This window comes from Hippocampus bargibanti, linkage group LG11 (assembly GCF_051943395.1).
Source record: "Hippocampus bargibanti isolate YZ-2025 linkage group LG11, ASM5194339v1, whole genome shotgun sequence".
Lineage (NCBI taxonomy): Eukaryota > Metazoa > Chordata > Actinopteri > Syngnathiformes > Syngnathidae > Hippocampus > Hippocampus bargibanti.
In genome coordinates, this window is record NC_142744.1 from 19,690,001 (window position 1) to 19,716,135 (window position 26,135).

The following is a 26,135-nucleotide window of genomic DNA, read 5'->3' on the forward strand; positions in this document are numbered from 1 at the left end:
ATTGTGGGACCAATTGTCACATCTCGTCGCCGTCCTGGGCGCGTCCCGCCCCTCCTGTCACCTCCTCCGCTGCTCCCTGGAGACAGCCCCTCCCATCATCATGCACCTGGGTCCCCACAGCTGATTGTCATTCCCTTGATTGTGCCTTCTGACTATATCTACCGATCGCGCAATACAGTCTCCGTCGGAGTATTCTGAAAGCTACCCTGCTACTTCCGTGCCGTCAGATCAGCTGTCACCGATCTCCCTCACTCACCTCATCCTGCTGTCATTTGTTCATGCGTGCCTCAGTAAAGACTTTTGTATACGAGTATCTGTCTCGCCGAGTATTTTGGATCCACACTCCCCGCTTTCCTTTTCTCACTCGAGCCCAGCCCTCGAGCCTCAAGTGACGTGACACCAATAAAGGTTTTCTGATTCTGATTCTGATTCTGATTCGTTGGTCAAAGATTATAGGTTCCTTTGTTGTTTTTTTTGACTTCTCCATATTATTTTAAAATTTACTTCAAAATGCAGCTCTTTTTTAATGCAATCCCAGTCTCGATTTGTACTCCAATATTTTTTCTTGGGAATTCCTAGCAGATTTCCACTTGTTTGCCAGTGTATCTTGGCTGCCATCCCAAGCCAGCGTCTGAGCCCTCAATCGGTTCCCATCTGCACGTTTATTCATGCGGTTTTATTGAGATTAACTTTTTTTCCACACCGCTTATACATCAATGACATATTTTCTAGAAGACTTCTGTGGGAATCTTTAGCATCGTTACAGCAGCGGGAGCCAACAGTGTGATCTCACTGATGGGACCCCCCTCAAAAAAGGAGGGACAGCTCTATATCACACTCTATTTTTAAGTCTCAGTTTTGCTCCAATATTAGCACAATGGCCTACTTTTGAAAAATTGCTGTCGTGCAAGCAAGACTCCCTTGAGGGAGCTTATAGTTTTAAATGCCTGTTTATTCACTTGCAAGGGTGGGCAACATATGCTAAAATGCAAAGTGTCACGAGCCTCTGTCAGAAAAATACATGAGCGCAATTTAAAGAAAGCTACTCAAATATTCTCCTCCTTGATAGTATTATGTATAACATTGCTCTAGCGTAACATTGCTCTAGCGGTCATGTTATACAGTATATGATTGAGTGAACTTAAAGACCCGCCTCCAAATATTTTTTTCTTGACCAGCAGTTTTTTTCTGTTGTTTATTACCACTGCTACTACTGCTACTACTACAACAACAACAACAACAACAACAACAATAATAATAATAATAATAATAATAATAATAATAATAATAATAAGAAGAAGAAGAAGAAGAAGAAGAAGAAGAAGAAGAAGAAGAAGAAGAAGAAGAAGAAGAAGAAGAATAAAATCAGAAGAAGAAGAAGAAGAAAGAGAAGGAGAAGAAGGAAAAGGAGAATAACAATAAGAATAACAATAAGAAGATGATGATTACTCCAACTGCTTTCCAAGTTCTACCATTACTACATGTATGTAACCAGTGTTGTTACTTTACTTACCTCTTCTACTAATATTACTCTTACGACTACTCTGCATACTATACTCGACATATTCTACTCTTATGAGCACTGCAACTTGAACTACTGTTGCTACTTCTACAATCTCTAATTGTCATGTTTGCAAGGCAGTGGTGGACCCCAAAAAGAAGAGAGGGGGAGGAGCAGGGTGTACTTAACAAATTGTATTATATAAAGACAGCAGTAACTAAATCTACAACAACAAAGTTATAAAAAACCAAAAGAATCCAAAGTAACAAACAAAAACCATTCACGAAACATGCTGAGAAAACAAACATTACAGGAATTACCAAACCTGACAGGATAAAACAAACATGACAGGGTATAACAAACAATGACACGACACAGAGTGATCATGCCGGAAGTCATTTTTTACTCCTGATGATGTCATGCCCAACAGGTGTGCCCCCCTAAAGCTTCACCTGTTGGTCACTAACAGAAACGTGACACTCATATTTCAACCACTCTCACCACTTCACGCCTCACTATTCACAAAAGTAATCAAATCACAACCATGAATGTTAACATTCTTTCTGTGAATACACTTGTCATTTGCAGTATATGTATTACCTTTACCATTACAATTCCTACAACAACTATTTATGATTGCTGCTATGATTGCTAATATTCAATGGTGGGCCGTGGATTTCATCGCTAGGCCTTCAGTAGTGCTACATCTGAATCACTCCAGACTGAAAAAAGTGTGGTGTGATTTACTAAAGATCCATTAGAGGCTACCATTAGCCAGGAAATAACTGACCGACCTTTCTAAATTAAGTCAATTTTTCTTGAAAATGGCTTTAACAGTGAATCTGCTTCCAAATCAATTTCTTCTCCTCTTTCAGCAATTGTGGGTACATAAAACTGCTATTAAATCAACACAATATATTTACTTATGCAGCTTGCTACTGATACAGTGGGCTAGCTCTGGCCAGTATGCTCTTGTCACTAGTGGCTCATGATAAGAGCAGTTTTTCCAAACTAGGATTGGCTAGTCGCTAGGGACTAGCCAATCCAAGTTTGCCAAAACTCTGACGTTGACCAGCGCCTTCAAGAAGGCGTTGCCACCCCTTTGGGTTGCCTACTTGAAATCTGATTGGTTCGAGCAACAGTTTAATCACACATGTGATTTGACAGCGCCCGCAGAACTGTTTGTGAAGGCGACCAGGTAGATTTTTCACCCTGGTAACAAATAATGGCTGAAATGTGATTGGTTAAATGGTTAAATATGAAAACATACATCTGGAAATAGCGCAACAGGGGAAAAGTAATGAAAGGAAGCTGGAAGACAATTTGGAATTATTTAATAATAATTCATAGAGAAAATATATTTAACATCAGTCCGTGATTCAGATATTTTTAGGCCAGCACAGAAGGCTTTGCAGGCCTTGACGGTTCGCCACTGCTCATACTGTATGACAGCTCGAGCAATGTTGTGACAGTCTAGTGAAAACCAAAAAAAATGTAGTACTGTACAATGAAAAACAAAGGCTGTAGTTTTTGTGTTTTGTACAAAAAGCTAATTTGGATACAAGTTTGTCATTGGCTCGGAGGGCAGTTTAATGTGTTAAAAATGTAATGTGCTTGTCGTTGCTGTGGCTCCTTGTTTTGCTCGATGAGCGGGAGATGGCGTGCGTGAGTGCATGTGTTGGGAGGGGTGCCGTGCGCAGGAGGCTGTGTTGTTCTGAGCTGTGTTTCCAGACCAGCCGTTCAGCAGGTGATCCTCTCCATCCTCAACCCAATCCTACAGTTGGAGCTGTGCGTGCGATGGAGCCACTCGGGCAACGAAGCAGCCTGGCAGCGTAGACTCACTTTCAGGTGTCTTTTTGCGGGGCTTTGATGCGTAAAGTTCTGGTGGACTTGCCTCGGGTTTTCACGCTCACGTCTCCACGCCAAAAGTTGTTTTACGCGCAATTCACAGAGGACATGAAATGGCGTGAGAAGCGTCAAGTGTTCTTTTTTTCAACTGTTTCGCTAGAATGGCTCGCTTTGGAGACGACTCCGCCCCGAGCACCGTGGATTCCGGGGACGGAGACGCAGAACGCGGCGGAGACGCGCAGGATCCCGGGTCTGCCGCGACGACCGGGGGAGGTGGAGTAGTCGCCGACGGATCCGCCGCGATCTCGGCCTCCACGGCGCAGCGGGCCCGGACCATGGCTCTGTACAACCCGGTCCCGCACCAGCAAAACTGTCTGACGGTTAACAGGTCGCTGTTCATCTTTGCCGAAGACAACATCATCCGGAAGTACGCGCGACGAATCATCGAGTGGCCATATCCTTCCTGGTGAGTGCGAAAGTGAAGAGTCGAGAACCTCGGCCAACGTAGCAACACAACTTCCTACTTTTGCGCTTTTCTATCATTTGCACGTCGGTCATCGATCTTCACGCGTCTTTGCCGTTTTTTTCAATAACGCCTAGTTCATTATCATTCAGGGGTTGGTGGGGAATCCTTGTGTTTTTTCTGTTTTATTTCACTGAATCAAACAGACATTTGGTAATCAGCATAAATGGCAGTCACAATTACTTAATTATCATCGCAGGGCCGACCCAGACAACGTCGTAGCCCCAGAAATTGTATTTTTGTTATTAGTACATATTTAGGTGCATAAAAACATGATAATATAATTCTTATATATATATACTGTTGTGTGACAACATACACTTTCTTGTTAAGGTTTTTTCTTTTTTTGCATACACTAACTTGGATGTTAGTTTTTATCCAAGAAAAAAACATTCAAACCTGCATAGTCAATATAGTACCATGTATGTGTGAAAACATGATTGCACCATAAACATCCATCCATCCATCCATCCATCCATCCATCCATCCATCCATCCATCCATCCATCCATACATCCATGCATGCATACATGCATGCATACATCCATGCATGCATACATGCATGCATACATACATGCATGCATACATACATACATACATACATACATACATACATACATACATACATACATACATACATACATACATACATACATACATACATACATACATACATACATACATACATACATACATATATACAAACATATTGATTTATAAACCCAATAATGGATTGGCTCACGCTAACGAGCAACAACTGAAATGAACTGTTTTCAACACAGGTGTCAAAGTCAAGGCTCAGGGGCCAAATCTGTCCCGCTACATAATTTTATTCGGCCTGCGAACGCAAACCAAGCATGTCAAGTGTTATGATGCTGGCTAAAGTCCGAACCAAAATGTCAAATTGTCCCATGTAAACCACAACAACTAATTTTTTTACTTCAAATTTAAAAACTAGTTATCTAGTCATTCATTTATTTGTTGCACGCTCTATATGTAATACGTGGAGGGGATTACACATTCTAATGATTCTCCAAATTCATAACGGCCCCAAGAGGAAACTAACTACAATGTGGTCCGCAGCAAAAAAATGAGTTAGACCCTCTTGGTTTACAATATATGTAGCAAATTACACTTCTTGGGAGAAATTCCCATCCGTGAGTCTTCCTTGCGGCGGCCCAGTAGTCGAGTGGTGAGCATGTGGTTAGCGGCTTCACAGTGCAGGGCTGAGGATGGCCTCGATGGGGAAGGGACCCGTGAAGCGTGGGCCCAGCTTGGCTGAAGACCCTGCCAGCCGAAGGTCCCTCGTCGACAGCCACACCTCCTGCCCGACCTGGTAGTTGGGTGCCTGTCTCCGGTGACGGTCCGCCACCCGCTGGTTCCGGGATGCGGTGCGTGTCAGGGCGTCCCTGGTTTCCTTCCAGACTCGGTGGGCCCGTCTGAGGTGATGTTCAATAGACGGGACCTCCACCTGGCCCTCCTGAGTGGGAAACAAGGGCGGCTGATAGCCACAGGCGGACATAAATGGGGACCGACCTGTGGCTGCGGAGACCAGGGAGTTGTGGGCGTACTCCACCCAGGGTAGGTGCAGGGCCCACGACGCCGGGTTGTGGAGGCACACGCACCGGAGGGCCGCCTCCAGGTCCTGGTTCTTCCTCTCCGTCTGTCCGTTGGTCTGGGGATGGTATCCAGACGACAGGCTCGCCGACGCCCCTAGGGACCGACAGAAACGTTTCCATACCTTGGACACGAACTGCGGTCCCCGGTCCGACACGATGTCCGTCGGAATCCCGTGGAGACGGACGACGTGGTTAACCAGGAGTTGAGCCGTCTCGATGGCGGACGGCAACCTGGTTAACGGGACGAAGTGGGCCGACTTGGAGAATCGGTCCACAACGGTAAGGACGACCGTCTTGCCACGGGAGGGGGGGAGGCCTGTCACGAAGTCAACGGAGATGTGGGACCAGGGTCTGGACGGTACCGGTAGCGGCCGGAGGAGTCCTGCCGGGGGCTGATGGGAGGCTTTCCCACAGGCACAGGTCGGGCAGGCCTTCACGAAGAGGGTGATGTCCCTCCGGAACCCCGGCCACCAGAACCGTTGGGCGATGAGTTGGATCGTCCTGTTGACCCCCGGGTGACAAGCTATCTTGGAGGTGTGCCCCCAGACGAGCACCTCCGTGCGAAGAGGGGGGGGGACGAACAGGCGATCCTTAGGACAGCCCCTAGATCGCCGGTTGGCGTCCGGCCCTTTCAACTGTTTCGCTAGAATGGCTCGCTTTGGTGACGACTCCGCCCCGAGCACCGTGGATTCCGGGGATGGAGACGCAGAACGCGGCGGAGACGCGCAGGATCCCGGGTCTGCCGCGACGACCGGGGGAGGTGGAGTAGTCGCCGACGGATCCGCCGCGATCTCGGCCTCCACGGCGCAGCGGGCCCGGACCATGGCTCTGTACAACCCGGTCCCGCACCAGCAAAACTGTCTGACGGTTAACAGGTCGCTGTTCATCTTTGCCGAAGACAACATCATCCGGAAGTACGCGCGACGAATCATCGAGTGGCCATATCCTTCCTGGTGAGTGCGAAAGTGAAGAGTCGAGAACCTCGGCCAACGTAGCAACACAACTTCCTACTTTTGCGCTTTTCTATCATTTGCACGTCCGTCATCGATCTTCACGCGTCTTTGCCGTTTTTTTCAATAACGCCTAGTTCATTATCATTCAGGGGTTGGTGGGGAATCCTTGTGTTTTTTTCAGTTTTATTTCACTGAATCAAACAGGCATTTGGTAATCAGCATAAATGGCAGTCACAATTACTTAATTATCATCGCAGGGCCGACCCAGACAACGTCGTAGCCCCAGAAATTGTATTTTTGTTATTAGTACATATTTAGGTGCATAAAAACATGATAATATAATTCTTATATATATACTGTTGTGTGACAACATACACTTTCTTGTTAACGTTTTTTCTTTTTTTGCATACACTAACTTGGATGTTAGTTTTTATCCAAGAAAAAAACATTCAAACCTGCATAGTCAATATAGTACCATGTATGTGTGAAAACATGATTGCATCATAAACATCCATCCATCCATCCATCCATACATCCATACATCCATACATCCATACATCCATGCATGCATACATGCATGCATACATCCATGCATGCATACATGCATGCATACATACATACATACATACATACATACATACATACATACATACATACATACATACATACATATATACAAACATATTGATTTATAAACCCAATAATGGATTGGCTCACGCTAACGAGCAACAACTGAAATGAATTGTTTTCAACACAGGTGTCAAAGTCAAGGCTCAGGGGCCAAATCTGTCCCGCTACATAATTTTATTCGGCCTGCGAGCTCCGGCCTCCCTGTGTGGAGTTTGCATGTTCTCCCAGGGCCCGCGTGGGTTTTCTCCGGGTCCTCCGGTTTCCTCCCACATTCCAAAAACATGCATGACAGGCAAATTGAACACTCCAAATAGGTGTGAATATGAGAGTGACTGTTGTATGTCTTTGTGTGCCCTGCGATTGGCTGGCAACCAATTCAGGGTTCCAACGGCAACTGCCCTTTAAGGTCATGCGATTGCTCACACCCACACTCACAAATCAATACATCATGTCAACTATCCATGCATACAATGCAAAGCATTATTTCCAATATGTATATTACTATTAATTTAATTAATGTAGACAGCTGAATGAGCAGATTGAATCTCAACAAGCCGCACAAAGTAATGATGAATGATACAACGTATTATTAACTCATCTTTATTTTCAGACTGATCACCCAGATGGTTAGTTCGAAGCAGCGCTTGATAGATAACTGGAGGAAAGCAGGCGATTTTTCCCCCTCCAATTTTGTCATGCAAAAGCAAGGGTGCTTTAGCTTTTTTGGCCTGTAATCGAAGGTGCTGGATCATCTTTGACCTTCATTTTGTGTTTCTAACCTAATCAGAAGTTGACCTGTTTTTTGAAGAGTTGCCCAACTGTCGAACCCAAGCTTCAGGTCACAAACCCAATGACCGATCATTCTCCCTCCAAGCATATTATCCCTTCTAATGGGCAAAGCATGCACCATCAGAAAAACACCTAAAGGGCCCACATCTTTGGGAAGTAAGATAGGCAGGTTGAATATTTCACTCCCTGCAGTAGGTGTCCAAATACTTTTGTCCATAGGGCCCCCGCACAAAATCAAATTGATGTAGTGTGTGCTCTACTCAACGCAGAGGACACATAGTTTTGTGAGTGTGTTCGTGTGTGTGTGTGTGTGTGTGTGTGTGTGTGTGTGTGTGTGTGTGTGTGTGTGTGTGTGTGTGTGTGTGTGTATGTGTATGTGTGGTGATCATTAGAAGTACCAGCAGCCTGTGGGGGAGGTGCATACAGTGTGGGCACATGCAAGCACGGCTCTGGATGCCTTGTAGTGCTCTGAGTGGGTGTTGGTTCAAATCCGACTCAGTAGCTCCTCACTCCTTCCTCGCACAAGATGTTTGTTTGTGTGTGTGTTTGTTTGTTTGTTTGTTCGTTTGTTTGTTTGTTTCCATGTAATGCAGTTGTAATCACAGCTACAATGTTGATTATGAAGGCGTTCGGAGACACGTTCTCTGTCTAAATGATGCACCACATTTGGTTGTGGATCACTCCAATCACCCCCTCTAGTTTGCTGTGTGCCAGTCGTCCTTTGGTTACCTAACCAGTGTGGGTGAGTGGGAATGGTTGGGGCGGTGGGGGGTCTCGTGGTCAAGACTCGCTCAGGGGCCTTGGAATTGGCAGAGAGGTGTGTGGGAGAGCTTTGGCAAAAGGTCGGCGGATTCAGACCCACGTCTTTCCCCCTCTGTCCCATCCAAGTCCAAAACATTGATATGAATTAATTCGATGTGATTTGGGCTGGTTAGCACATAGCTTTACCACTCAATACTTTCCAAGCCATGCCATTTATTCAGTGAGTTAGTATAAGCTACTATCACCCCAAATTTCAAGAGTCAAATTATCTTATGAGTGACGACAAAGACCATGCCACAAATGGACATCAAGAACATTGCATTAATGTTCGGACTGCTTACCATACAAGTATCATGCAGTTGCAAGTAGGTCACTGCACCTAATTAAAGCCCTTTTGATGAGTACAATTTTGTTTAGCCAACAAGTTTTAAGTGTATATATACAGACACATATACAGTGTATGTATACACACACATATACAGTGTATGTATGTATATATATATATATATATATATATATATATATATATATATATATATATATATATATATATATATATATATATATATATATATATATATATATATACAGTAAAGTCTCGTTATATCGATATCGGATATATCGATAGTCCCGGTTATATCGATACTATTTCTATGCACGCACGGAGAAAATTACATGCAAACAGGGTCGGATATATCGACAGTCCTGGTTATATCGATATTTTTTCGGACTCCCTTGAATATCGATATAACGAGACTTTACTGTATATATATACATATGTTCTTGTGGCGTCACCGGTGCGAACCGCGTCTTTGATCTCACGCCGGGCGTCGGATGGACATCACAGCATGACGAAACGCCTTGCTTGATTTCACACCACAATCAAGCTCTGGGATACATCTCCGTGTCACTTGCCTGGGAGATCTGACAACGAACCTACTTATGATTAAAGAGAAACATCAAACTCTTTATTCTCAGCACTACACTTTTCTGGACCGATATATCCGATGTTGTTCCCGGGATCCCCGAGTGCTCCAAACCACCAAAGGCACGACTTTCACCTTTACCTTCCAGGCTCTCTCCAGCTCCTCTCTAAGCCCTTGATATTTCTCGAGTTTCTCATGTTCCTTGTTTCTGATGTTTCCATCACTCGGGACCGCTACATCCACGACAACGGCTTTCCTTTGCCCTTTATCTATGACCACGATATCTGGTTGGTTGGCCATTACCATCTTGTCAGTCTGTATCTGGAAGTCCCACAGGATCTTTGCTCGGTCATTTTCTACTACCTTGGGAAGTGTTTCCCATTTTGACCTTGGGGTTTCCAGTCCATACTCCGCACAGATGTTTCGGCTTGGGTCTGGCTTGGGTCTTGCCTGGTGTGTGTGGTGTATCCATGCCTCTATGGCTCTGGTGTTCAGGGCCTGCTCTCGAGCATCCAGGATGAGTGCCTCTGTGCTGTTCTTTAGGCCAGCCCTCTCTAGCCACTGATAGGACTTCTTGAGATCAGCCACTTCTGCTATGGTTCGGGGGTACATCCCGTGTAGGGGCTTTTCTTCCCATAGTTGTCCCTCTTCCAGCACCTCCTCCTCCGTTCCGCATTGTCTGAGACATTCTCTGAGTACATCATCCGTTGGAGCCTTCTCTTTGATGAGTTCACGGAGCCTGGATGTTTCATCCTGGACAGTGGCTCTCACACTCACTAGTCCCCGGCCTCCTTTCTTACTGTCACATCCTGATTGCCGTTTCTCCAGCCCGAATGACATCCTGATGTCACTGCTGTAGATCCTGGTTGTGTGGATCATGGAGTCTATGTCCCTTTCGCTCTTAGCATAAGATCAGAGCATTGTCCTCAAATGGTGAGTATAGTTTTTGCTTTTTTGAATGTTGCTGTGCCGATGAGTATAGTCTTTGCTTTTTTGAATATTGCTGTGCCGATGACCTTTTTGTGTTTGGGAGCCTTTTACGAGCGAGTTGCTTGTTCTGTAGCCACAAAGGGACACAAGTCTTCTTGTGCCGGTCCCAAGCCAGGATAAATACAGAGGGTTGTGTCAGGAAGGGCATCCGACGTAAAAGCTTGGCCAAAACAAACATGCAGATCAAACCTCTAAAGATGGAGGACACTGATTTATTTTTTTTGTCCGAACTTCTTATCTATGGCTTCAATTGTGTCATCCCAATTCTTTTTGGCACCTTACCAGCCTCATACACTGAGAAGATGCAAATTTAAGACAGGAAGTGTTCCAAGAAGTGCACCAAGTGTTCTCAGACACATCATCGACTAGTGTTATGTCAACCATAACAGAATCTATTAAATGACTAGATTTCATGCAAATTCTACTTGATTGAACATGTGACGGAGAGCATGTGCTGTTATTTTGAGCTGCTATCAATATATGGCACAGTCAATGTGAGTGCGATGGTGTGAGTAAGTGTTGGTCTCCAGGTCGCCCTCTGAGCTGGTTTTCTGTAATGTGCTGACCTCCTTTTTACTGGAGGAGGAAACAGTGACATCGAAGCCTCCTCACGGTCACCTCCTACTCACTCAATATGCATGTTAGTCTGCTCTCAGTATGTGTGCAACATGCCAAAAGATACTTTGAGATAACATTGAAAGTACATGTCGTGGATAATATCACCACAGGCCCGTCCAAATATTGAAACTGATCATTCATAATGGTGATCAGTGATAGTATCAGATAATGATGTGAGACCTAATATTGATACAACACAACAATGGAAGATACAGATGCAAGACATTTGCTCTTACTATAGCTACGTTAAAATGTATTAAAGATTCACAGGATAATAACGATACCTGAAATTTGTAATGTCCAGTATTAATATTATACTGATATTGAGGATTTGTAAAACAAATACACAACATTTTTTCAAGACTGTCCCTTTACAGTGTCATGACAGAATATGAACAAAATCAATACTTGACGTTTTACTTAAAAGCTGTTCATTTGCAGTAATGGTTTAAAAAATCCCTGACAGTCTCTGACTGGATAAAAGTTTTTCCCTCCTGCCAATCAGGCCAAGGTGACTTTGCGGCACTCTGGTTTTGCTCCCCTCCCTCTCTCCATGATTCACTCGCTGGCTCCCTTTCTCACCTGCTCTCTATGTCTCACCATGAAAAGCACTTTAAAAGACTCCAAGGTTTCCATAGCAACAGCAGCCCCCTAACTAGCTCAAAAACATGAACTATGCTTTAATTTAACTGTCATTCAACATTTATTCATCCAGTTGTTTTTGCTATGGCACAAAACTGATGCAATTGTTTTAGGATCAAAATCATTGTTTGACCTGTAGACATTTTACTGTTCTGAGCAGTATTGTGTGTGTCTACAGTTGTTATATGCCACATGTGAGTGTTTTCCTTCACTTTATGATTTTACGCCGTTCGAGTACATGATCCTGGCTACCATTACCGCCAACTGTGTGGTGCTGGCTCTGGAGCAGCATTTGCCCGGAGAGGACAAGACTCCCATGGCAAAGAGACTGGTGAGCAAAAACAGTACAGTGTGACTTGAGAGTCAAGAATTAGCCATTTACATCCATTACCTGTGCACGCTCTGGAGGTCTTTATTGTTCAGTCGTTGGTGCAACGATGATGAAGAAAATATATAATTCTAAAACAGATACAGGATATTTAAAATATTAGTAGGCTATACTACATTTGTACTATCACTACACTGTAAAAACATAATTTATATTTTTGGGGCTGAAAGGGTAATTTAATTTTAATGCAACCCTTTAATGCACTAATAATGATATGCTTTTCCTCTATCAGTCCGTATCATTCCAATGGTCAGATGTTTAATGAGTGCAATTATTAAAATGTATTAAATAACGATGAAAGATGAGGCTGGCATATTGTTGCATTTTGTGCTCTCCTCCAGACACTCGCTCGTAATCGCAGGCTTGTTGGTTTCTTGACAAGTGTCACCGACTTTACGTCATTGTTTTGACTTCCCTGACATGTTTATGATCAGATCAATTGGCTGACCCATCTTTATGTGTGCAGGAGAAAACGGAGCCATACTTCATTGGGATCTTCTGCTTTGAGGCGGGCATCAAGCTTGTGGCACTGGGTTTTGTTTTCCACAGAGGTTCCTACCTGAGGAATGGCTGGAATGTTATGGACTTCATCGTGGTGCTCAGTGGGTGAGTAGCTTAGGTCTATTCCTGTGCCGACCGGAATGTCTATTTTGCACAATTTTCATCATCTCCAAACTTTTTTCCTGGATCTGCTTGCACATTGCTAATAGTTCCACCGCATGCTACTGCTCAATAATCCGTGTCTCTTTTTGAATGTTTTTTTTAACTGCCTTGGATAGGCTGCCCAACTCAGGCTTGTGTGATGCGCTACAATTCTTGGAAAAAGAAAGAGACCATTTCCAGTTTCATCCATTAATTTTCTGACCCTCTCATCCTCACAAGGGGCGCAGGGCATGCTGTAATAATAATAATAATAATAATAATAATAATAATAATAATAATAATATACATTACATTACATTTTAAGCGACTTTTGAAGCTCTCAAGGACATTTTACAGTCACAGAAAAGGATAGGTACTATAATAAATAAAATACAATCACAACTAGAATGCAATAAATAAAATACAATTATACAGAGAAACAAGAGAGAGAGTGACACAGAAAATGCAATTTTAAATAGGTGGGTTTTGAGATGGGACTTGAAGGTGGGAAGAGAATCGATGTTACGAATGTTGGGAGGAAGTGAGTTCCAAAATTTGATGGCAGAGCACCTGAAGGCTCTGTCACCCATCGTGCTGAGACAAGCATGGTGTGGGGAGGGGCACACAGAGGCAGAGGGAAGAAGAGGATCTGAGGGAAAATGTGACTTTTTCGAGGCCAAAAAAAATACATGTTTTAACTCATTCACTGCCAGATGACATGCTAATATGTGTCCAGTCCATTTTCACTCAAATTGCAAGACCCACAAAAGATTGAGTTTCAGGACTACATAAACACTCAATGCAGCGTAAGAAACCATAGACTCACTTCTGGCATCAGAAAGTTGATCTCAAGCTTATTTGGTTCTAGAATTATCTTCAGTGAAAGTGGGGGTGGCTGTACAAAGGGCAAATGCAGCTCCTTCGTGGGAGGGAAAAACATTGCCAGAGGTCTGACTTGATCCACTGCTGCAAGAAAACCCAAAACCAGGAACAAACGGGAATGGCGCTCCACGCCATGCTTTTCAATTCCAGAATGAATTCGGGAATGACAGTGAATGAGTTAAAATTAAACCTCAGCAATGTGCGTATGCAATTAGTTGGGACCTAGTTTCATTCTGCGTTTACTAGGCTGTGGGTGGTGGAGCAAAAGATTAATTTCAGCAGACATATTTTATCATCTAGCGCTGGTGCGTTCAACCGTCCCACTAACCCCCTCCCCTCGACTCATTTCTCCCTCCTACAGACACACACGCACACACAAACACACACACACACACACACACACACACACACACACACGCACACACACACACACACACACACACACACACACACACACACACACACACACACAAAAACACACACACGCACACACACACACACACACACACACACACACACGCACACACACACACGCATACACACACACACACACACACACACACACACACACACACACACACACACACACACACACACACACACACACACACACACACACACACATACACACACACACACCTATCCCAATGTAAGAAATGTATCCTTCCACTCTGCAGCAACTAGTCTTTGTTTTCTGTGTGAGGTGGGTGGATAAGTGGATTGGCACTTGTGTCAAAAGCCTGCTTGTGGTCGCCCCAAGCGCCTCACTTCATTCATTGGGAAGGGAGGGTATGGGGGAAGTAGTGGGCCTGCAAACAACCTGAAAATGTGGGTGAATTAATTGTGCTCTGATGGAAAAGAAAATTTTTTTTCACGATTTTTCTCATCTTAAATTATCTTATCAGGCCCAATGTGAACATTTTCTCATTTTCAAAGGAATAATAATAATAATAATAATAATAATAATAATAATAATAATAATACATTTAATTAGCAAGTGCCTTTCTGAACACCCAAGGACACTTTCCAATTAATGGAACAATACAAAGAACAATAAAACCATGATTACCAAATGTCATTGGCAGATTATTGGGAGTGATTAGTTTGTGATGTTGTGTGTGTAAGCAGTGATATTTCCTTGCCTGCTCAATTAAAATAATTGTTGTGCCAGCTATGGTCAATGTCCTACCAGTTCAATATTTATGATCTGAAATCCTTATGTGTATGGTAAGCTGGGTATATCTCATGATTGCATGATTGTGACATAAAAAGGACCGATAAGCGATCAGGAAGCAAACTATCTTACTCATATTCCACAGCTGGGTATCGACGCAAGGACTCAATTAAATCCACAATGCCCGGCTACTCTCACACATGGACCACGTCGCCCTCATGTAGTACAAGTAGAAGAAACGGACTACCACTTCCGTAACACACTCTAGGTCTAGGATCTACCATTGAATGGCAAATTAGTTTCCACTGAATCTCCTTCTTTATTCACAACAGCGGGATAATGAATGGCAAACAACGAAAACTAGTTTTTGTCCCTCACTGTCCTCTGCACACTCACTGTGGAAGCCAAATTAGAAGGAGGACTTTGGTGATACTGGGATGGATTAGGGTCATTGTAGGCCACAGGTGTCTAAGTCTAGACCCGGGGACCAAATCTGGCCTGCCACATCATTTTATTCGGCTTGCAAAAGCAAATAAAGCATGTCAGGTGTCATGATGCTTGCGAGAGTTTTAAAAGGCGCTTAGAAATTACATCTTCTTCATCTTTCTCTCGGTCTCCTGCCTGGCAGTTCAAGGCTCAGCATCCTTCTCCCGATATAGTCACTCTCTCTCCTCTGGATATGTCCAAACCATTTCAGTCTGGCCTCTCTGACTTTCTCTGCAAAGCCTCTAATATGAGTTGTCCCTCTAATGTACTCATTCCTGATCCTATCCAACCTGGTCACTTCCAAAGAAAACATCAACATCTTCAGCTCTGCTTCCTGTCTTTTTTTCAGTGGCACTGTCTCCAGTCCAAACATCATGGCTGGTCTCACCACTGTTTTATACACTTTTCCTTTCATCCTAGCTGAAACCCTAATATCACACATCACACCTGACATTTTTCTCCAGCCGCTCCAGCCTGGCTGGACACGCTTCTTCACCTCTTTTCCACACTCTCCATTACTCTGGATAGTTGACCCCAAGTACTTAAAATCCTCCACCTTCTTTATCTCTTTTCCCTGTAGCATCACTCTTGCACTTGGATCCCTCTCATTCACACACATATATTGCCGCGACTGATCTTCATTCCTCTCCTTTCCAGGGCATATCTCCACATCTCTAGTTTCTCCGCCATCTGTTCCCCGTTCTCGCTACAGATCACAATGTCATCTGCAAACATCATGGTCCAAGGAGATTATTGTCTAACATCGTCTGTCAGCCTGTCCATCACCATAGCAAACAAGAAGGGGCTCAGAGCTGATCCCTGGTGGAGTCCCACCTCCACCTCAGTCACACCGACAGCACACCTCACAACTGTCTTACAGTCATGATACATGTCTTGCACCGCTCTGACATACTTTTCCGTCACTCCAGACTTCCTCATGCAATGCCACAGCTCTTCTCTGGGCACCCTGTCATACGGTTTCTCCAGATCTACAAAGACACAATGCAATTCCTTCTGACCTTCTCTGTACTTCTCTATCAGCATTCTTAAAGCAAACACTGCATCTGTCGTACTCTTTTTTTGGCATGAAGCCATACTGCTGCTCACAAATGTTCACTTCTGCTCTTCAACTACTCTTTCCCAGAGTTTCATTGTATGGCTCATCAACTTTATTCCTCTGTAGTTAGTACAACTCTGCACATTTCCTTTGTTCTTGTTTGTTGTTGTTGCGCTTAGAAATTACATGTATGTATTATTATTATTAAAGTCTGAACCAAAATTTCAAATTGTCGTATGTAAACCACAATAATATTCACTATTCTTCACTTTAGATTTGAAAACTAGTCATTCATTAATTTGCTGTGCGTTCTTTCTGTTTGTAATATGTGGATGATTCAAACATTCTAATGGTTTCCCCAAATTCATAACGGCCCTCAAGATAAAACCATAACTACAATGTGGCCCGTGGCAAAAAAATAGTTTGACACCCCTGTTGGATTGGATTAGCCTTTATTTGTCTCACAGTGGATACATTTACATTTCACAGCAGCAAAGTGATGAAAGTAAGACGAAAGGAAAGGAAGAAGTAGAAAAACAGAATACAGGACCTGCTGTAAAGGCAGCCACTCTTGCGGCGCCATTTAGAAGTCAAAACAACAATAACAAGCTAAATAACTAATAATGTGAGACAACATAGACACAGTCATTCAATCTTAAGCACTTTCTGCACCGTTTTTGTTGTATGAAGCAGCTTTAGATGAAAGAGGAGAGGATCAAAGCATCCTTTTCACTAGTGGATCAGGAACGTCATGGTGAAATGTGCGCGTCTGCTACAAGCTAAATGTTGAAAGCAAACATGAAGCTGTAGCATACATTGACAAAAGTCTCACATCTCCTGTCCCGCTTCAATTCCAAGCTGTCACAGTTTCATATATGCATTGGCGCGGACGCTCCTTTCTTCTCATTGCGGGCTTCTCAAGCCATGCATCCATTCGGCTGTCGACTGTCCAACAGCACCGACGTTTTCGCTGAACAAAGCAGGGCTGTGAAAATGCTGCCCATTAGAGATGGGAGTGAGAGAAAATCCCAATCGCCCCAGAGCTGTCCAACAATGACAGTCAAATGGCACCAACATTCCTGAAATGTGCACGTCTGCTACAAACTAAATGTTGAAAGCAAACACGAAGCTGTAGCATCCACTGAGCTAAGTCTCACATTTCCTGTCCCACGTACATCAGCTTCAATTCCAAGCCGTGACCGTTTCACATGCGCATTGGTGCTCTGCGCTGACGCTCCTTTCTTTTCATTGCGGGCTCCTCAGGCCATGCATCCATCCAGCCGCAGACTGTCCAACAGCACCAACCTTTCCCCTGAACAGAGCAGGGCTGTGAAAATGCTGCCCATTGCAGGCGCAAAAAAGCACAATCACCCCAGAGCTGTCCAGTGACGACAGTATAATGACACTGACAAATTGTTAGAATTTGTACGCCAACTATTGAGACTGTACTGGCTTTAGTCATAAACACTGTACTATGCTCTTCTGAATAGAATCGCTACACCAGCAGCAATGTTTGCCTTGCCTTACTTTTGATCGTTCGTTCAATAGAATATGAGTAAAAAAAAAAAGAAACATCGTGAACTAGATTTCCATATTCTAACTGCTCAGCTGTGAAGTTGACCAGATGCAATTTGAGAATATTTGTGTTCAGATGAAGGGGAGAAGGGGTGAGAAGGGCCAGCATTTAAATTCAAGAACAGTACAGCATTTTTTGACTGAAACCTGTCTCCCCTGAGCAGTACAGTGACTTTGTTTACTGTCACGGTTTGTGAGGTGGTAATGGTGGCGAACCCCAAAAAGTAGGCAGGAAAGAGCCGCAGAGTGTATTTGACAAATTGTATTAAAATAAAGTCAGCAGGAACAAAATCTAAAACATCAGTCATCTGAACAGAACAGTCCAAAGCATCAAAGAAAACCATGAGTAAAAATTTGACAAGATGAAACAAACTTGACAGGGTGAAACAAACAATGACCCGACACTGAATGGTCGTGCGGGAGTCCTTTTCACTGCCACTGATTAACAACTGTGCAGCTCCAGGCGGGACCTACAGTGCCCACTGTTGCTCGCCAACCGGAATGTGACAATTTCAAGTTTACTTCGTACCTTTGTGTCACAACAAAACCCCTTGTTTGTTTTAATGCCTTCTGTTTACACTCGAAGGAATACATCTTTTGAGAAGAAATGGAAGCGAATTTCAGTTCTCGAACTCACATTGTTTGAGAAGTTCATTCATTCCCAGTTGCTGATGGTGTTGCGGTACGCACACGTGACGTGTTTACGGGCGTGTGATTGGTTCGTACTCAGAGTATGTGGGTGTCAATGGTTGTTTTTTTTCTATATATGCCCTGTGGCTGACTGGCCATCATTTCAGGGTTAAGCCTACCTCCTGTCTGAAGTCAGCTGGGATGGATGGATAACAACTCAACTTAGACCATTGCAAAGTATAACACTGCAAGGCTAATTTGAGCCACCCACTGTTATAAAATAGTATTTTTTTATGCTTACAGTTTTCTATCCAGTGTACAACCATCTTCCCGCTCTTGTGAGTGAGCTGAAACTTAATAAATTAGCGAATCATTTGTGAAATTGAAAGACATCAAGGACCCAGAGCAAGTATAGCCGAAGCTAGTCAAACAGCTTGTCCGGCAACTAATATATGAAATATGTCATTTTGTTTTGGTTACTTACTTGTGAGATGATTTGGATGCCACATTGGTTGACTGTTTAGCATGTTGACCGAACAGTGCAGAGGTGTAAGGTTCTGGGTGTAACCCGCCTACTGGCTAAAGACAGCTGGGATACACTCTAGCACACATGTGACCTTTGTCGGGATAAGTGGATGGGTGGACGCATGGAGATGTGTTATACCGAAAACCAGTTGTCCCATTCTTCGCGGATGGCAACAGTGTGACCTTGAAGTCACTTCCTCATTGGCTATCGTTCCATTTCATGTTACAGTCACAGGGCCTAGCTGTGGCTCGGCTGAACACGGTGCTCCTGACATACATAAGAACTTGTGGACGTTTTTAGCTGGGAGGTGAATCTAGTTCGAGTCAGATGAGAGTTATCACAAAATGTGATTTATCCTGGAGTATCGACATCAGTGGTGCTGGTTGTGTAACAGCAGTGTTTTGTGCAAAGAAGGTGGTGTGGGGGCCTGGCGAGCAGGTCGCTCTTGCTGCATAACCTCGGCCGTTGCATAAAGCAGCAGCCAGGAATAATTATTTGTTTTACTGCACAGGTTCGCCTCCAGTTGTGAAGTGGAATTCACTTTTATGACAGAGGGATCTATTTTTGTATGTGCACTTGGGCGTAAAAACTCTTGATTTTCATGCTGGTTAAAGTCTGGTTTAATGTGATTGGGAATTTGGCCCAATGAGCCGCAGATTGCTTGGCTTTCTGGTCGATTGAAGACATTTCTTTTTTGGGTGCACTATCATGACACCTGAATAGTTTGTTGGCCAAAAGTACTCAACATTTAAGACCAGCCGGCACCATGGTTACGTTTTGGTGCAGGTAGTGTGAGTTAACACAATGTTGATTTTGATCATGGTGCAGGTCGACAGATTCTGAGCTCTGTTGACATGAGCAGTGAATAATTAGTCATAAATATGACAACAACGTACGCTGCACAATTTGAATCATCTTAGAAATTTGTTGAACGCATTATTGCTATTATGATCGACAATGTTTTAAAATTGACCCTCCCCCTGTCTTCAGTCCAGCTATGGGTGGAGGAATTGAGTGTTCCATGCTGGAAGGTGGTCACTAACTGCCCACTTCGTAGCACTGATGGAAGATTCCGTAATTACCCCGACATAGGTGGATCCCACAAACAAAGACAAGAATAAGATTATGGTACATAAAAGGTTTTTTTATCAAACGTAAGAATAACAAAATACAAATAATGATGTTGGTCAGTTTACGAGGATAAAATCAAAATCAGAATCAGAATACCTTTATTCGTCCCGCAATGGGGAAATTTGCAGTCCACAGCAGCAATTGAAAAGAGATGGGGTTGGGGTAGGGGTGAAATGAGATAAACAAAAAGAAGTTTGTAAAAGGCAAGGGAAATAGAAATGGAAATGGCTTGAAAGAATGACAAGATAATCACTTTACAACATATACCATCTGAGGATAACTTCACAAACTACCAGAAAATAGGAAGACATATATAATAAGGAATGAAAAAAACAGCAAAATCTTCAACATCTAAAACATGCTCATGAAAAATGGCTTGAGCAAGGCAAAGTATCCTTCTGTCAGTTCTTGGCTTGGAAGAGCTTAAATTGGCCTGTAATCATGATGGTGCAAAGCTGAAAAGACCAGAACGCCTCAACCACCTGCTGAAGGCTAACATAAACTAGATCATGATAACTGATCTTCAACCTCCCTGACAAACTTTACATCATTTTGCAAGTGGAGATCTTGTTGCAATTCCAGATAAAAATACATTGTCATTCTCCTGTGTTGACTTCATTTACAGTAATAATTCATCTTACAAACTTAATTGGTTCCCAGAATGGGTATATAAGGGAAAAAAGTCCATCTGCCGAACATTTATTCCCCACAAGAAACCATTAAAAATTAGAATAATCCGTTCTCGGGTCCCCATAAAACATAATTTTCTATTAAATAAGCCTTAAAACTATACAAAATATACCTTATTTATGTATAAAAAACGTGCTATTGTATTATAATTAAAGAAATAAACTGTACAGTATAATAAAGTCGTTTTATTTACCTTTGTGATGGTGGTTGATGTAGCTGCCTCTTGATGATATCCGAGTGAAGTTGCCGTGCTTTCTCTGTGATAATACCCTCACTCACTGTCCCCTGCTAGCTGCTTTTCGTTAATCCAAATCTACAGACGTTTTTCAACCTCTTCTATTGCCTGAGCCCGTTGGGTAGACGACACAGAAACACACTTAGCCACACGTAGCTATGGTCGACTTAGCAAACTGGTATGGGGACGCTAAGTCACACAAATGCACACCTAGTTCATGTTTTCCAATGATCTCCTTCTTCTGCTCGACCGTAATCTTCTTCGGCTTAACACTAGCCTGTGGTGGGGTCTTTTTCAGTCCGATAATAGCAAAAGTACTCCAGACGACTGCACTCAAACAGATGGGGTGTGGAAAACTATTCTGCCGTCCACCGTGGCGCTGTTCGACCGTGTGGTTTGGTGTACATCCGCTGAAGACTAGTCCGCCGAAAACCAGTTAATATGCTAAGATTATATAAAATTAAATTAATGTTTGTTAAAGTTCGTTATTTAAATCGTTCATAAACCAAGGTATCACTGTATTTGGTTTATGTAGACCATGAACCTAAAGAGTTTGATGGTTCTCTTTATTTGTAAGTAGGTTCGTTGTCAGATCTCCCAGGCAGGTGATGCGCAGAGCTTGATCAAGTGCTCAAGAGCGTCAACAAGTACCGAAAGCCACGGGATGGGGGAAGGGGTCCGACAAGATCTATGTGGACGTGACTGAACCGGGCGTCCGGCGTGTCAAAAAATTCCCACGGGTGACTTCATATGGCGCTGGACCTGTGAGCGTTGGCATCGTAGACAGCCGCGCACCCAGTCTCGCACGTCTCTTTGCAGCCCCCTCCAGGAAAACCTTTTCGCCAGCATCTTGGTCGTGCCACGAATTCCAGGATGAGAGAGACTGTGCGGAAGGAGTCAGGAACCAGTGGTCGCGGGACGCCGTCGGACTGGACGCACAGGATTGTGCAGCCAGAGTTATGGAGAGGGACCGCGATGACGTTGGAGTCGTTGGCATGGTCGGCCAGACCTTCTCGTACCTGGGCTGCTGCCATCTCATCGTAGTCAAGACCGTCGGGAAACTGGATCGCGTTGATCTCAACTCGAGAAAGGGCGTCTGCGACCTCGTTCTGAGCCCCCTGGACGTGGCGAAACTCAAGGTCAAATTGCGAGAGGTAGTCCAAGTGCCGAACTTCTCGCTCCAGGTACTTCGTCGATGCCGAGGGGATGGTGGAGAGGAGTGGCTTGTGGTCAGTATGGATGATGACGCGTCCACCCTCGATGAAGTCCCGGAAGTGCTTCACGCTGAGGTAGACACCAAGAAGTTCCCGGCCAAAGGTGGAGTATCTGCGTTCGGCCGGCTGGAGGGCCTTGGAGAAGAAGGCGATGGGTCGAGAGTCGCCATTGAGGCCGTCGTGGAGAACCGCACCGATTGCAACCGTGGAGACGTCAACCATGAGAGACAACTGACCATCGGGGCTTGGGTGAGCTAGGAGTGTTGCATCGGCAACAAGATCCTTCAGCCGTTGAAAAGCCTTCAATTGCTCGGAGGAGAGGTCGACGGGAACGTGCTTCTTCCTGTTGCCAGTCAGCGAGTTTAGTGGCAGGGCAACCGCGGCACAGTTTGGGATGAAGCGTCGGTAGACGTTTACCATCCCGAGGAAGCGTTGTAATTGGGTTACCGTCTCGGGTGTGGGAAAGTCACGGATGGCCTGTACCTTGACGGGTAGAGGGCGTACTCTTTTGCCATCAACTCGGTGGCCGAGGAACTTGACCTTGGGCTGGCCAAAAACGCACTTGTCGGAGTTGACGACCAGGCCGTGCACATCCAGACGCTTGAAGACCGTTTCCAGGTGCTGCAGGTGCTCGTCTTGGGAGTTGCTGGCGATGAGGATGTCATCGATGTAGGCACAGCAGAAGTCAAGACCGCGCAGGACACAGTCAATGAAGTGTTGAAAAGTCTGAGCGGCGTTCCGGAGGCCAAATGGCATGCGGAGGAACTCAAACGAGCCAAATGGGGTGGTGACGGCCGTCTTCGAAACATCCTCTTTCGCGACAGGGATCTGATGGTAGGCTCTCACCAGATCGATGGTGGAGAACACTGTTTGTCCGTGGAGGAATGACACACAGTCGTGGATGTGAGGAAGAGGATAGCGGTCAGGAACTGTGACGAAATTCAGAGCTCGGAAGTCACCGCAGGGACGCCAGTCGCCTGCCTTCGCCTTGGGGACCATGTGCAGCGGGGAGGCCCATTTGCTGTCCGATGGACGGATAATACCAAACTGAAGCATGTGGTTGAATTTGGCTTCAGCAATCCGTTGTTTTGCCGGGGCAAGGCGGCGAAAACGTTGAAACTTCGCGGGACCAGTGGTCACAATGTGGTGAACAACGTCGGGAGCAGGTAGGGTCGTCCGACTGGGGTTGGTCAGGTCGGGGAATCGTCGAAGGAGCGTGAGAAATGGAGAAGATGAAGGAGATGGTACATGCGAGAGATGAAGAAGCGCAGGGTTGCCCGTCCTACGGTGCACGGACAGGCGGTCGTCTCATCAGTCAACCTCTTCCTGCGGATGTTGACGGACAAATCAAACTTGTGCAGGAAGTTCGCGCCAAGGATGGGGTGAGGAACATCGGCAATGGTGAAGATAAAAGGGAAGGAGCAACGTAGGCCTAAGTCGAGGTTGAGAAACCGTTGGCCATACGTCTTAATGGTGGTGCGGTTGGCAGCTTGCAGGGACACTCCAGCGTCGGGGTTCAGGCGCTCCGCAGGGGAAGGTGGCAGAACGCTGATGTCAGCAGCCGAGTCCACCATGAATCGTCTTCCCGATGCGCGGTCGCGGACATAAATGATGTGGCTGGTTGTGGAGGCGCCAGGCAAGTGGGAAGCCGTGTTTACTCCCTGGCTGGGCCGTTTCCCGACCTCTTGCACGGCTCACTGCATCGTTTGGCCCGGTCACCCCAATATTGGTGGTACCAGCACAGGTCGGGGTCCGCGCTGGATGGGTTCCGGTCGCGGCTTGGGCTGCGCTCTCGAATGGGGCGGCGTCCGCGACTACGGCGGCGCTCTCGACTGTGGCTGCGTTCCCGGATTTCCGTTCGCAGGGCACGCATCTCGTCGACGAGCAGTTGCAGAGCATCAGTCGAGGGCCCTGGCGTCGGAGGACGCTGCATGGCAGAAACTGTAGGCTGCCCTGCGTACGCCTCCGCAACTTTGTCGGCGAGGGCGGCCAACTCCTGCAAGGTAGAGTCGGGTGGTGTGGTTGCCAGGGCTGCTTGGATCCTCGGGGGCAGCTTCTCTATGAAGACATGCCGCAGGAAAGTCTGGTCCTTGAGGCTGTTGCCCGCCACCGTCTCGAGGCGTTGCAGGAGCTGGGAGGGCCGGCTGTCTCCCAGCTCGACGTCATGCCTCAAGGCTACGTACCTCTGGTGTTCCGTGAGGGTGGTCTGCCTCAGGATTTCCTGTTTCAGGGCAGAGTAAGGATTTTCAGCCGGAGGATCGAAGATGACTCGCCGCACACGGCAGCCAACTCCGGAGTGAGGGCAGCGATCGCATCGTGGAATGTGGTGGTCTCCTGGGTGATGCCACGGTTGACGAATTGGGAGTCAACCACTTGGAACCAGAGCTCCATGTTGTTGTGCCAGGGGGGGGGGGGGAGTTTGAGGGAGACGGCGGAAATCTGGTCTCTTTCCATTCGGAGAGTTGATTGGGCTGAGGAGGAGGGACAAAAATGCTCCTGGCTAGCTCGGCAATAAAGAGTTTGATGGTTCTCTTTATTTGTAAGTAGATTCGTTGTCAGATCTTCCAGGCAGGTGACGCGCAGAGCTTGATCGCGGCGTGGAGTCGAGCAAGTCGTGCTGTGAAACTCTGTGCGATGCTGAGCAGGTCTCTGCGAGCGGTGTGTCTGTCCTGGTCTGAGTCCGAGATGAGTCTGAGTCTCTCTGTCCCACGACAGCTGCTTTTATACCATTTTCAAGCGTGTGATATACGTCAGGGTGAGACGCACATCAAGGAGATCAAGGAATTGAAAGACATTAAAGCGGCGGTGCGCACCGGTGACGCCACAAACCTCTCTGTGCTTAATTTAAAGGGAATTAGAGAAGTCCCTGCCATTGACTGGGAAGTAAGTCAGCTATGTTCACTCCCAAAACAGCGCAAACACCCATTTCTATTTGTGCACGTCTAAGAAAGTCCCAAAATAAAACCCCACACATGCACAGTTAGAACACGCTATGCACTAAACCTACCATGGTCAGGACGAAAGGGCTTCCAACGTACCGAGATTTGATTTCTGAACTGAATGTACAGTAAATGTCATTGTACACATTCTTGTAAATGTCGATGTGAAAACTATTCTTTAAAATCGATGAAAAGGTTTCTTCAGCCATCATCTGTACTTCTTTGAAGGTGTCGGATGTTTCGCTTCTTATCCAAGAAACTTCGTCAGCAAACTAAAGTCTTACTGTCCAGACATGGCGGTGCCGACGTATTCTTTAAAATGTTCACTCTTTAGTGCAATCCGAAGATTATGTTGCTTAATATAAACCAAGTTTAGTGATGGACGGCCTGGTTTCCTGCCTGCCATCTGACACATTTATCTCTCAGCACATCTGCTTGTCTGTCTCAGTCAAGTATATGGCATTACAAGTAAGTCAGACTTAAAAGAAAACGTACACACTGTGTCACAGAGGCTGCATGGGAATTCAATCGAGGCCAGTGGGTCAGCGCTGCCGGCGTCCATTTCTATTTGGTTTTAATGAATCGCTACGAGCCAATCTATTGGGACATGTGGCTCAATTAAAAAAAGGCTTCATCTCAGTATGAGCATTTGGCAGTTAAGGAGGAACCTGTCGACTAATTGAATTTGGCGGGGATGTGTCCTGCGGCAGCAAACTCATCTCCACGGGTGGACACCAACGCCTTTGTTCAGCATTAAAATGGCACC

At 45.2% G+C, this 26,135-nt stretch overlaps 1 protein-coding gene across 6 annotated transcripts in view; it reads left to right on the forward strand.

Moving 5' to 3' along the window:
* Positions 1-26,135, forward strand: part of LOC148891879 (voltage-dependent R-type calcium channel subunit alpha-1E-like) — a 117,064-nt gene that overhangs the window by 12,447 nt on the left and 78,482 nt on the right. For 4 of the 6 annotated variants that reach the window (XM_089008699.1, XM_089008701.1, XM_089008700.1 and 1 more), the window contains exons 3-5: positions 6,138-6,430; positions 12,025-12,131; positions 12,655-12,794. In XM_089008699.1, the coding sequence (XP_088864825.1) occupies positions 6,138-6,430; positions 12,025-12,131; positions 12,655-12,794 (540 nt within the window). Of the gene's footprint in view, positions 1-3,240; positions 3,350-3,509; positions 3,804-6,137; positions 6,431-12,024; positions 12,132-12,654; positions 12,795-26,135 lie in introns of those variants that run through there. The other 2 variants (XM_089008706.1, XM_089008707.1) reach the window with 2 other exon arrangements.